This window comes from Lissotriton helveticus, chromosome 5_1 (assembly GCF_964261635.1).
Source record: "Lissotriton helveticus chromosome 5_1, aLisHel1.1, whole genome shotgun sequence".
In the NCBI taxonomy this organism is placed as follows: Eukaryota; Metazoa; Chordata; class Amphibia; order Caudata; family Salamandridae; genus Lissotriton; species Lissotriton helveticus.
Genome location: NC_136065.1, coordinates 1,011,590,255 through 1,011,603,919, shown reverse-complemented (window position 1 = coordinate 1,011,603,919; position 13,665 = coordinate 1,011,590,255). Strand labels below are relative to the sequence as shown.

At 43.9% G+C, this 13,665-nt stretch overlaps 1 protein-coding gene across 1 annotated transcript in view; it reads right to left on the bottom strand.

The window, feature by feature from the left end:
• The window catches only part of ADAM12 (ADAM metallopeptidase domain 12), a 1,594,455-nt gene that overhangs the window by 936,639 nt on the left and 644,151 nt on the right, over positions 1-13,665 (bottom strand). The window contains exon 5 of the mRNA XM_078640467.1: positions 6,407-6,472. Coding sequence (XP_078496593.1) covers positions 6,407-6,472 — 66 coding nt within the window. The remainder of the gene's footprint in view (positions 1-6,406; positions 6,473-13,665) is intronic.

Below are 13,665 nucleotides of genomic sequence, written 5' to 3'. Positions count from 1 at the left end.
TTTCAAAGGTGAGCCATTACACCAAGACACGCCGCTTGGATGCTGCAGTTTGATGTGATGTTTAAGTTCATTTCCTCTGATGGCGCTTTAATGTCAGGATCACTTCCTGTTGTGAACTGCATTCTGGAGCCTGTAGTACCAAGGGCTGTGTCATATTTAAATCCCTCCAGTGGGTAGTGTCATTTGCTGCTGTTCGATTTTTAATCCTTTTTATTTAATGAAACCCCATTCTTGGGTGAAATTGGTTGGCTGAAGTTTCCCCATGTCAGCTCACTTTTGAAGTTGACTCGGGTCCAATACCATGGACGGTCCTTGGCGGCACCGCATCCCCCTCATTCGCTACCGCGACTCACCACAAAGGCTCGGGGTCGGAGCATGATGGCGCTCTTCTGGTGGTGCGTTACTCTTCGACCGAGCAAGCCGATTTATATTCAAAAACCACTCTCCCCCTGGAAAGTACGTGAGTCGCACACGAAGCTTCTTTTCTGCCAATTTTATTTAGTGATTAGAACAGCATGTGGCATTTCCTGACGCGTTTCGTTCTCCTAGAACTTTTTCAAAGGTGAGCCATTACACCAAGACACGCCGCTTGGATGCTGCAGTTTGATGTGATGTTTAAGTTCATTTCCTCTGATGGCGCTTTAATGTCAGGATCACTTCCTGTTGTGAACTGCATTTTGGAGCCTGTAGTACCAAGGGCTGTGTCATATTTAAATCCCTCCAGTGGGTAGTGTCATTTGCTGCTGTTCGATTTTTAATCCTTTTTATTTAATGAAACCCCATTCTTGGGTGAAATTGGTTGGCTGAAGTTTCCCCATGTCAGCTCACTTTTGAAGTTGACTCGGGTCCAATACCATGGACGGTCCTTGGCGGCACCGCATCCCGCCCATATTCGCTATCGCGATTCACCACAAAGGTTCGGGGTCGAAGAATGATGGCACTCTTCTGGAGGTGCATTAATCTTCGACCGAGCAAGCCGATTTATATTCAAAAACCACTCTCCCCCTGGAAAGTACGTGAGTCGCACACGAAGCTTCTTTTCTGCCAATTTTATTTAGTGATTAGAACAGCATGTGGCATTTCCTGACGCGTTTCGTTCTCCTAGAACTTTTTCAAAGGTGAGCCATTACACCAAGACACGCCGCTTGGATGCTGCAGTTTGATGTGATGTTTAAGTTCATTTCCTCTGATGGCGCTTTAATGTCAGGATCACTTCCTGTTGTGAACTGCATTCTGGAGCCTGTAGTACCAAGGGCTGTGTCATATTTAAATCCCTCCAGTGGGTAGTGTCATTTGCTGCTGTTCGATTTTTAATCCTTTTTATTTAATGAAACCCCATTCTTGGGTGAAATTGGTTGGCTGAAGTTTCCCCATGTCAGCTCACTTTTGAAGTTGACTCGGGTCCAATACCATGGACGGTCCTTGGCGGCACCGCATCCCCCTCATTCGCTACCGCGACTCACCACAAAGGCTCGGGGTCGGAGGATGATGGCGCTCTTCTGGTGGTGCGTTACTCTTCGACCGAGCAAGCCGATTTATATTCAAAAACCACTCTCCCCCTGGAAAGTACGTGAGTCGCACACGAAGCTTCTTTTCTGCCAATTTTATTTAGTGATTAGAACAGCATGTGGCATTTCCTGACGCGTTTCGTTCTCCTAGAACTTTTTCAAAGGTGAGCCATTACACCAAGACACGCCGCTTGGATGCTGCAGTTTGATGTGATGTTTAAGTTCATTTCCTCTGATGGCGCTTTAATGTCAGGATCACTTCCTGTTGTGAACTGCATTCTGGAGCCTGTAGTACCAAGGGCTGTGTCATATTTAAATCCCTCCAGTGGGTAGTGTCATTTGCTGCTGTTCGATTTTTAATCCTTTTTATTTAATGAAACCCCATTCTTGGGTGAAATTGGTTGGCTGAAGTTTCCCCATGTCAGCTCACTTTTGAAGTTGACTCGGGTCCAATACCATGGACGGTCCTTGGCGGCACCGCATCCCCCTCATTCGCTACCGCGACTCACCACAAAGGCTCGGGGTCGGAGGATGATGGCGCTCTTCTGGTGGTGCGTTACTCTTCGACCGAGCAAGCCGATTTATATTCAAAAACCACTCTCCCCCTGGAAAGTACGTGAGTCGCACACGAAGCTTCTTTTCTGCCAATTTTATTTAGTGATTAGAACAGCATGTGGCATTTCCTGACGCGTTTCGTTCTCCTAGAACTTTTTCAAAGGTGAGCCATTACACCAAGACACGCTGCTTGGATGCTGCAGTTTGATGTGATGTTTAAGTTCATTTCCTCTGATGGCGCTTTAATGTCAGGATCACTTCCTGTTGTGAACTGCATTCTGGAGCCTGTAGTACCAAGGGCTGTGTCATATTTAAATCCCTCCAGTGGGTAGTGTCATTTGCTGCTGTTCGATTTTTATATATAAATATATTAGTAGTTGTATTAGTGAGTGAGTGAGTGTTTGAGTGGCTGTATGGGCCAATGAGTGGATGTGTCTTTAGATCTATGAATCAGTCAGTGGGTAAGTACTGGTATGGGTCAGTGAATGGTTCAGTGGGTGTATTAAAGTTTTTATGGAGGTGTGAATGTGTGCATTAGTGATTCTCTGGATGACATCATCAGTGTTGCCATTTGAGATGTCATCAGTGATGTCACTGACCATGCCATGCGTGATGTAACATGTGAGTTCATAAGCAGTGCACTGCGGGGGCATGAGTTATAGTTAGCTCAGCTAACTATAAGTGCAGAATTTCACTGGTTTTGTACCAGTGAAACCGTGGCTTAACTATGACGTCCCTGTAACCTTTGGCTTTTCCAGTGAATTTCTAAGGTTTATTTAATTCCATTTCCTAACTATAACATCCTGGTAACCTTTGTTTTTATCAGAGAATTTCTATATTTTTTTAACTAGTAGACGCTTTTGCAAAGTGGTGGAGAAAGGGGGCGGGCCTCTGACCAGCTCTCAACAATCCTGCTGTCTGGGAATTATAGAAGGCATCTCTGGCCCCCATGGACTCTCATCATCCGTGTGGACTTCATGCCCCAACCAGCAGTGCGCCCGGAGGCTCATTTGCAGAGTAGTGGAGAAAGTGGGCGGGGCCTCTGGCGATTTGCTGGTCCTTTATTATGTATTTATCTGTTTTTAATGGGAGGGGGGCCGCGTGACCCTTCCTTCCCAGGACCGATTTGGGCCCCGGGGACCCATCCCCGGGGACGCATCCCCTGGGCCATGCACTTTTATTAAATGGGGGAGGGGAGGTGCGCAGCCCACTTCCACGGGTTGAATTTGTAGTAGTGGCTGGTATCAGATGAGAGGGGCGGGCGGGGGGGAGACAACAACAAAAACAATAAAAAAGAACTTACCTGCCACCGCAGCCTGCCACATCGCCAGTCTTCTGCTCTTCTGGTGGCTCCACTGCAAGCACAGGCTCCCAGCCTCCCCTGTGGCCAATCCTGAAGCTGTTCTCATTCATGAACGCAGCTTCAGGATTGGCCGGATCGCTATGGTATTGTGCTCCCAAAGAGACTGGGAGCCTGTTCTTTGCTGTCTCTAACTATGTAGCTGGGTTGGAGAGAGCTTCAGTACGCATGACAGTTTGGCCTGCCTGAGATGGCCGGCCAAACTGTTATGCGCACTGAGAACAGTGCTTACCACTCCCCATCGATGCCCATCATGTCTGTAGCCCCACCCACAAGACTCAACCTGGAAACAAAATAAAACAATAATAAGCCTGGGTTTATTATTATTTATTTTTTTAACACTGCTAGGGGAGGCGGCGCTCCTCCACAATAGTAGACGAGCCACCACTGCAATTTTGGCACCGGGGACCCCATCCCCCATCCCCCAGGGCCCGGCCTTTTCTTTTTTCTTTTATTTTCTAACTTAAAGGAAGAGTGGCTGAGTACCCCCCCCTCTTAGGCCTATTTCGGCCACAGGGACCCTATCCCCTGGGCCCGTTTTCTTATTTCTTAAAAAAAAAAAAAAAACAAGGATTGGAGGGGCCGCAAAGCCCGCTCCTGGGCTAATTTCGTCCCGGGAACCCAATCCCCCCGGGCACGGCCTCCAGTGAGGATGCCCTGGTCTCACCCATCGCACCCATTCTCTACTGATGGGGACCGCGGGGGAGCTGACACAGAGGGAGCTACTAACATGCAGCTCCCTCTGTGTCAAAGCAATTGTGCTCCGCTTTGAACAAGCAAGAGCAAAATGCTCTCAGTTGCTCAAAGCCGAGCACAGTTTGCTATGGCTTGGCAGGAGCGGTAAAGCTCCTGCCAAGCCATAGCAAACAGTTATGTCTGGAGGACATAGCAGGAGCCAGCCCTGGGGGCAGTGGTCCCAGGCCTATCTATGGCTCCAGGAGGGGGCCACACAGCCCACCTTCAACCTTCACTTTATCCCCAGGGAGGTGGTGGTCCCTGAGGCCCACAACACACCCCCTTCATTATATTATTTGAGCCTCAGGGAGGTGGCGGTCTTCGGGGCTCGGGCGGGCCATGTAGGCCCGCATTTCTGGTAATTGCTAAGGGGAGGTGTGGGTCCCTGGGGCTGGGGGGTCTGGGTGCCCCCTATTAATAAAATTGAAGCCCCGGGAGATGGTAGTCCCCAGGGCTGACGGGAGGCTGCGCAGCCCCCAACATTTATTTTAGCTAAAGCCCCAGGAATGTGGTGGCCCCCAGGGCTGGTGCCGTCTGCGAGGCCCTCCAACAATGAAAGTTAAACCCCTGAGGAGGTGGCAGTCTCCAAGGCTGCAGGGGGGTCCATGCAGCAACCTGTTTGGTTAATACATTAGCCCCAGGCAGGTGGCGGTCCCCGGGGCCCCCTGGGGCTCCTGGGGAACCGCACTGCCCCCTCCTTTGGTAAAACATTAGCCTCAGGAAGGTGGCGGCCCCAGGTGTGAAGGAAGCCCTATTGGCCTCCCCTGAACTCATTGTATTGTTTGCCTTGGTGAGGTGGCGGTCCCCGGGGCACACCCACATAACTGATAAACACTGCTCCCGGGATTTGGGCCACTCAGGGGCTTCATAAAAAAGATGCGCAGGAGCCAGCGCATCTTATTTATTTTTAATTTCGCAGATTCGCTGCAAAATCAAATACAAAAATATACTTTTAATCTACCCCCCCACCATATGTGAGGGCTCAAGGCATTCCTACCCTGCCCCCTTTTCTTCATTTTCTACTTTTTTGTGGGACGCTGCTTCAAGCCGAGTCCCTAGATGGCTGCCAACACTTCCTTGTTGACAGCCAATCAAATTTTAGTAGGATGCGCGAGTCCACTGCAAGGACTCATGTCCCCGATATCTATATTTTTTAAACTTAAATATATCTGAAACTACTGAACGTATTTACACCAAATCACAAAAAGTACGCTTTCTGGACCAACATCTAGCTTTCTGCCAAATGTAGTTTAATTCCAGTCAGCGGTTCAGGCTGTAGTTGTGATAAAAAATGACAAATCTCCATAGACATAACATAGGGAGAACACGTAAAAAATGTAATTGAAAATCAGCAATGTTTTTGGAATAATACATTTAAATGAATAATTACGTTAACTTTCCGGAGCTTTGGAGACTACAAAATGTCTCCCGCACATATAATTCTTAAAACTAGGTAATACTAAGTTTGTTTTGGTTCTTTACACAAAGTACATGGAACTAATAATCAGCCAATATACACACACCCAGCAACAAATACAATATTTAGCTGTAAAAGTACATTAAAAAAAATACAGCATCCACAAGAGATCACCCACAGCTGGATAAAATCCCCTCCAAAACTAATTTCCCTTTTACAGATGCAATTACCGGCATACTCAAACAAATCTTCATAGGTTCCTCTTCTGATTTTATTTCACACCTTCACATAATCAGCTGCTGCTTTGGCCATATATGTGGATTATATCTTATACAAGGATATCTATGAATTCTCAAACCCCTGCTGAAGTGCATTCAGTGAGGAAATTATTACTTTTGTAATACCATGAATGCTGGAGCTCAAAGCTTTTCTTAGGAGCCCACTTACCGTACGGATCCTGAATACGAATTCTGCCTAGTCTTGATTTCAATTCATGCCTATTTCCTTCTCCCCCTTAAACTTCCTTTCTCTTTTTAAACTCATGCAGGTTATTTTTATCTCCACTTCCTCCCTTCATTGCTTCTTCTTTCTTTTCTTCTTTTCTCTCTCTTGCTCTGGGTCAAAGCTTTATAATGAAAAATAAGTCCCGAACTGCAAAAATTAGTGCCGGTTGCCCCAACCTGCAACCACCAAACTGAGCACTGGAAGAGCAGAATATTTCTGGACCATTTTCAATCATGTGTTTAGTATATGTTGTCTAATCATTAACATCAGCTTCATTACAATCATTTATTTTTGTAATTAATGGCCTTTGTTTGTGAGCAATCTTACCTCACGATTATCAGCTACAATGATGAGTTCCACATATTTAGTCATCTTTGAAGTGTCCCTTTTGTGCTGTAAAAAAAGAGTAAGAGAAACTTAAATTTGTGCTGGTGTGAAGGTGCCTATAGTCATTGATAGGCAAGCACAGACAAGATTGTGCAAAATAGAGCAAGCAGTTCTTTACTACACTTCATGTTTAACATGATCTTGCTGTAATGCATATGCTCTCAGTTAAGCACTTCATTGTTGCTCATTCCATGCTTTAGGACTTGAAATGAAATAAATGCATAAAGTAAAGTTAGTGTTGCCTCATGGTAATTTCAAAGGTTTCTCTGCACCCCTTCAATGCAGAGGAACAGGTAGAGTCTAAAATAAGAATAATGTTGCTAGTATAGACGGTAGTGTACTTCTTAACTTGAGGATTTATTTCAAGACTTTCATTTTACTTAATAGTTTAATTTGAGGTGTGCTCTTCGAAACCAATATGAGTGTTCATTAAGATCCAGGAATAGCTTCAGCAGATCTAAGTGCTTTCGTTTTAATTTCTAAAGCTATGAAACACCACTATAAAATGCCTAACAAGCAGTGAGTAATAATCACCTGGTCATTTAAAAAAAATTACCTCTGAGCGGCCTTACAAAATGTGTTACACACTTATGAAGAGAATGTGTGTGTGTTTGAATGTGAGAGAGACAGATCAAGCAAGTATGGTGGCAATGCCCTGGTTTATGGTGGTCAGCTATGTCATCTGATAGGCGTCCTTACATAATGGACTATTGTCAGAAAGCAGAGCTGGAGATACTGCTTACAGCTTAGGGCCCAATTCCGATCTTGCTCCTAAAGCATCTTGACCGGATCGGATCCGGGATGCTTTCCGTACAAATCGGATCACGGGAGTCTGAACGAGCGAGTACGATGCATCCATATAGTAACGAACTTGGTTTGCTCGGACTGCTATTGAACTCTATGGGAGCCTGTATGCCGAACGCGTACACAGGCTTCCATGGCAAAAAGGTGTGGTTGGAGAAAAGCCTGCACCCTGTGGAGGGTACCCCATGGTGCCCGCCACACTGTGCATGCATGGAATGGGGGGAGACCCATGGGTACCCACACAAGACCAATTCAGAGGGCCCCGGGTGCAGGGGGATCTGCTACGGGCCCCCAAAGACCAATTCAGCCTTTTAGATCCGGGCAAACCGAATTGTAAAGGCTGTCCGAATTGGTCATCGAACTCGCTCATTCGGAAAGCGAGTTCATAGAGCTGCACGAATTTGCTACGAACAACTCGTTCTGTACTAATGCCATTCCGGACCGATTCGGCCAGCGTGAACACATAGTTATGTTATGTTAAATTATTTGGAAAGCGCATGGCTGGTCCAACAATGGGGTTTCGCAGAGCTGCAGTTGAACATAGAGAGAGGAATCGCAATTGCAGACATCGTACTCAGTCGTTCGGAACTGTGTACAATTCGGTCGGAAACAAGGGCTACGAATCAGACTCACGAAACATGAATCCGATTCGGAGCCCTTCCTAACAACATCGGAATCGGGCCCTTAGTGTAGCTCAAGTGTGGGGAGTGGTATTCCAAACACCAGGATTGAGGCTGTACATCTGCAGAGAATGTACTGTCTGGCAGCTTATTGACAATGAATTGTGCTTCTCTGCACAGCAGGAACTCGGGCATACACTGCCATTTAGGTAATCGTGTCACACGCCACTACATGGCTCTTAGATTTCTTTTGTTAAGGCCTAAAGCTTTCTAAGGATTTGTATCGCTGGACATTGTAAATACAGGTAAGTATTCTTGAAAAGCTGTGATGTTGACAATAGTGAACTCTGAACTATTTCCTAAACATGTATTTGAACTTATATAAGAATAAGGTTGTAATTAATATGAGGGGTTCCTGTGACGATACAGAAAGATTTCTTAGTTTGGAATGTGTTGTACATGTATACATGCACAAGTTACTAGATTTCACATACGCACATACAAATTAGCGAGAATGCCAGGAAGTTAACAATGTTGGCTATCTTGCAGTCTCACTGAAGTCAGTAGATTCTATAACTGACCTTCCATGAGACAGCATTTACAGATGAAGCTATTACAATCATAGGGACAAATACATACACATAACAGAGTGGCGGTAGCCACTCTTTACTTATAGTTAGGATTCCCAGAGATAGGAATTCTTAAGATTATTGCTTGTTAATAACTTTGTCACTGTTTGATGAATCTACAAAATTTGCAGACCTATTCTTTTTTCTACATTGGCTGATGATGCAAAGTTTTGTTGTGGTTAGTAAATGGGGTGCAAAGAAAAAAGGGGGTACCCAAAAAAACAATTTTCCATCAATGCATTTTCCATAGTCTGTTTACACAGAAGTAGCGACAAAATTGCTGAAATGATTTACTTGACATTTGGCAGAAATACAGAATATGGTGTGAAAAGGGTCTTTTTTGTTATGTGATCTGAATTTGTTCAGTTGTTTGTAAGTAATAAGGGACAAAAACTTTGTGATATATTGACCCACAGAATACCCCAGTACCTCTGAGGTATACCGTGGTACATAGGCATGACGAAACACAGTATTATTGTTTAATTTAAGCCCTTGCAAAAATAAAAGGCAGCCTTGTTGTTTAGACCACACTTTCTATTTATTCTATGTTTTAACATGAAATACAACTTACTTCTCTATCTGTAATGCACAGGAAAAAACGAGGCAGTTTAGGAAAGTCTGTAGAGTTGGGGAAAAGTATTTTTATTGATTTATATGTCTTATAAAAAGTTTACAATGTACTGCAGTACTTTTGTAAAATTATGTAGAAAGTTCTACACTACCTATTACAATCTAAACAAATAATGTATATTGCAAAACATACAGTACGACACACAAGTCCACTCCACCAGACTCCACTTCATGACACTCCACAATACTCCACTCTACGGCATGCCATGCACTCCACTCCAAGACATTCCACTCCACTCTATGCCCCTTCACTCAAAGACATGCCATAAGATGCCACTCTGCTCTGACAAGCCACTCCACAACACGCCACTTCATGACACATAACTCCACTCTACGACACACCACTCCACTCTATGACACTCCACGCTACTCCACAACATGCCATTGCACTCTATGACATGCCACTCCTCTCTAAGACATGCCACTCCACTCTTTGCCACTCCAGTCTAAGACATGCCATGACACCCCAGTCCACTCCACTCGACACTGCTCTACAACCTTCGACTCATTCTATGTCCCTCTACTCTACATCACTCCACTGTATGACACTCCATGCAATCTCACTCTATGACAAGCCACTCCTCTCTACAACATACTAATCCTCTCTAAGCCACTCCACTCTAGGCCGCTCCACTCGAAGGCACAAAACTGTATAACAAGTCACTCCACACTCTGACACGCCATTCCACGACACTCCACTCCACTCTAAGACAAGCTATGACACGCTACTCCACTTGACACTGCTCTACAACCCTCGACTCCATTCTATGTTTTTCCACTCTACTCCACTCCACTGTATGACACTCCACGTGACACCACTCTATGACAAGCCACCACATTCTACAACATGCTAATCCTCTCTATGCCACTCCACTCTAAGACACTCTACGATACCCCACTGTATAACAAGCCACTCCACTCTCCGACGCTCCATGACACTCCTCTCGATTCTGCTCCACTCTAAGACTCTCCACTTTATTCCGTTCTATGAAATACTACTCCACAACATGCAACTGCGATCTATGACAGGCAAATCCACAACACTTCACGAAACTATATGACACGCCATTCAACTCAACAACATGCCACTCCACTCTTAAACATGCCACTCCATTTTACGACATGCCACTACACTTGACACCACTCCATTCTACACCACTCTATGAGACACCACTGTATTGCACATCATTCCACTCTATGACATGCCACGCCACTCCACTTTAAGACATTTCGCTCCACTCTACGACACACCACTCTATGACACACCACTCCACAACATGCCACTCCACTCTACGCTACTCCACTTTATGGCCCTCCACTTTAAGACATTCTACGACATGCCACTCCACACTATGACACTCCAATCCACAGCACTTTACTCCACTCTATGCCTTTCCACCCTATGCCACTCTACGACACGCTACTCAACTCCACTCTGTGACACACCACTCCGCTGTATGATGCGCAACTCCACTTTACAATACACCAATCCATGACACACCTCACTACTGTACGTCCCTCCACTCTAAGACACTCTGTTACATGCCACCTTATGACACGCCACTCCACAACATGCCACTCTACTCTAAGCAACACCATGATACTCCACGCTACACCACGCCCCACCTCTCTATGCCTCTCCTCTCTGCACACTTCCACTCTATGACAATCATCCCCACTCAATGCCATCCACTCTACAATACTCTGTGACAGTCTACTTCACTCTATGCAACTCCCTCTATGCCACTTTACTCCACTCTGTGACACACTACTCCACTCTACGCCACTCCTCTTTATGAAACTATGTTCCACTCTACAACATGCTATGCCACTCCAGTCTAGGACACGACAAACTCCACTCTACGACACTCCACTTTTTTATTCTCAAATATCTTTTTTATTGGCATTTGTTATTTTACAACACAAACATTTCACAATCTATGTATAATTATACATGTGGTAAACCTTTTACAATGCGTACCTTTGGTTTGAGCAGTGAAAAAAACAAACACATTGATGGCAGATACAGCCGTCTCTACCTTAGAAATCTAAGGCTTATAAGGTATATCATACCTCCTTATGACATCTTTAGTCACTCAGTCGCCTCTACCACTTTACAACTGAAGAAACACGGATGTAAACGGTAAACAATAAGGAAAACCAACCAGTTCCATTCTTAGGGGCTCATTATCCCTGTGGGAGGAGCAACACTATCTGTCTAGGCTCTCAAAAGGCACCCTTCTGATAATCCCATGATTCCCAATTGCATCCAAAACACAGAAAACAAAAATCGGGAGAAAAAAAAGGACCAGCCAGATTGTGGAGAATAACTAAACGCCAAAGTAATCCATCACATAAATAATGAAATACTACAGTGTATGCCCTGTGTCTCATCCTAGTGTAATAAACAAACTAACTACCAGGGGTCGTACTCATTCATTCATTCATTCAATAACTTTATTCGGTTATTATTCAAAAACAACCATAAAAGTACAATAAAATACATATCCATTAGAAAGTGTAAAAACAGGTTACAGCAAAATAGGCATTATTAAATATCATACATGTATTGATTTTCGTGACTTAAAAACATTTCTAACAAAGGAAGACACAGATGCAACAGTAAATATGTTATCTAACATCTGGATAGCTAGAAAAGCAGGACGACACTGTCTCAAATTCATATACTTCAATATTGGCAGGATCCATCTTTTCCTAGGAATTGAGTAGAATGTACAGAATAACAGGATATACATATCTGATTGATTTGACACATCATCACATGGGCATTTATTAAGCTGCCTTGTTCAATCATTCATAATAGGAAAACTTAATAGTCTAAATAAAATATTTAGTCTAAATCGTACTAGTAGGAACCTTTCAAAGTCTCTCATCTGTAATTTACAATACTGTTGGATATCGCTTGTAATCATTATTAACTGATGTGCGACCACAGTGGTTCTTGTCATTTCCTGTTTTATTCTTTGATCCCCTAAATAACTCAAAGTTTTTTTCAGATCTTTCCTAGGGATCTGTCACATCAGTAAAGGGTCTTCATAATGATCTTGAAGGCCTATCTGTGTAAGGAACATTTTTACATAGCTCAACTATTTCATCCTATTAACATTATCGAGGGTCAACGCATCCCTCAGGATGAGACGATTGAAGGTACACTCCTCAGTGGTCCATACCCTATGCCATAGGAGAACAGGTTGTACTTTAATGACGTCTTCTAGGTACGGTTGTCCAAGTTCGGCATGGCAAATGTAGGTGAATACACTGTCCGGAACATCTAAATTATGTCACATAAAACAATTTTCAGTCACCTGCAACGATTTTACATTTGCATATCACCAGATACCAGCACCATATGTAGCAATTGCAACACAAGTTGCGTTATAAATACATAAGAGCTCCCTGATTGGTTTCCTGCCCATTTCCTACTAAAATTTACTAAAATTTGTTAAAGCCATTATAGACTTAGAATATAACAGTCTTCTTGTCTCAATGGCTCTAATCCATAAACCTGTACGATCAAACAAAATTCCTCCAAGGATTTCGAATCAATATACATAGTTCTCTTCTTTTTGTCTGCCCCAGAACCACAATTCATACAAAACGTTTTCGAACAATTGATTCTTAAATCCAAGTTGGCCATGAAATCAGAGAAAGATGTTAATATTTTTTTCATAGCCTGTGGTGTCCTAGCCATTAAGACCGCATCATCTGCTTACAGTAATGCTGGTACAGATCGATTAAATGCCAACTGCATGTCCCGGCATTCCTGGAGCAATGTTCTTTCCAGGTCATTGATGTAAATAGTAAACAAGAAGGGGGCACGGACATATCCTTGCCGCACTCCTCTTGCTATACCAAAGGGCTTAGTGCACTCTCCAATCTTGTCAAATCTTACGGTTGCCCTCGCCCCTTTGTAAAGGTCCCTGAGGAAAAGAATTGTATTTTCCTCAACCCCCAGTCTTTCCAGTATTAACCAGAGCTTGCTACGGGTGACACAATCGAAATCGGATGATAAGTCAACAAAGGTTAAATACATCTGTCCCCCCTTAGCTTTGGTATATTTATCTAAAAGAATATACAGATTAAGGCCCTGGTCAATAATGCCTAGGCCCTTCCTGAATCCATATTGTAGATCACTAATTATGGAGTGATCATCTGCCCATTTTTGCAATCTGTTTAAAATCACGCGGCATTGGATCTTAACGGTCGAGTCCAATAATGATATTGGGCGATAGCACGCGCAACTAGTTCTATCGCCCTTTTTAAAAATAGGTATAATAATGGACTCAAACCATGACGATACAAGGCCACTTGTCCAATAAGCATTAAAAAGTTGCTTAAGGAGTGGGGCCCATAACGCCATATTATTTTTATAGAGATCAACTGGGACTCCATCAGGGCCTAGGGCTTTTCCACCCAGTCTCGCTTTGATTCCCAGGGTCACTTCCTCCACATTGATAGCCATATTCATTTCCTCATTATTATACGTAATCATTGC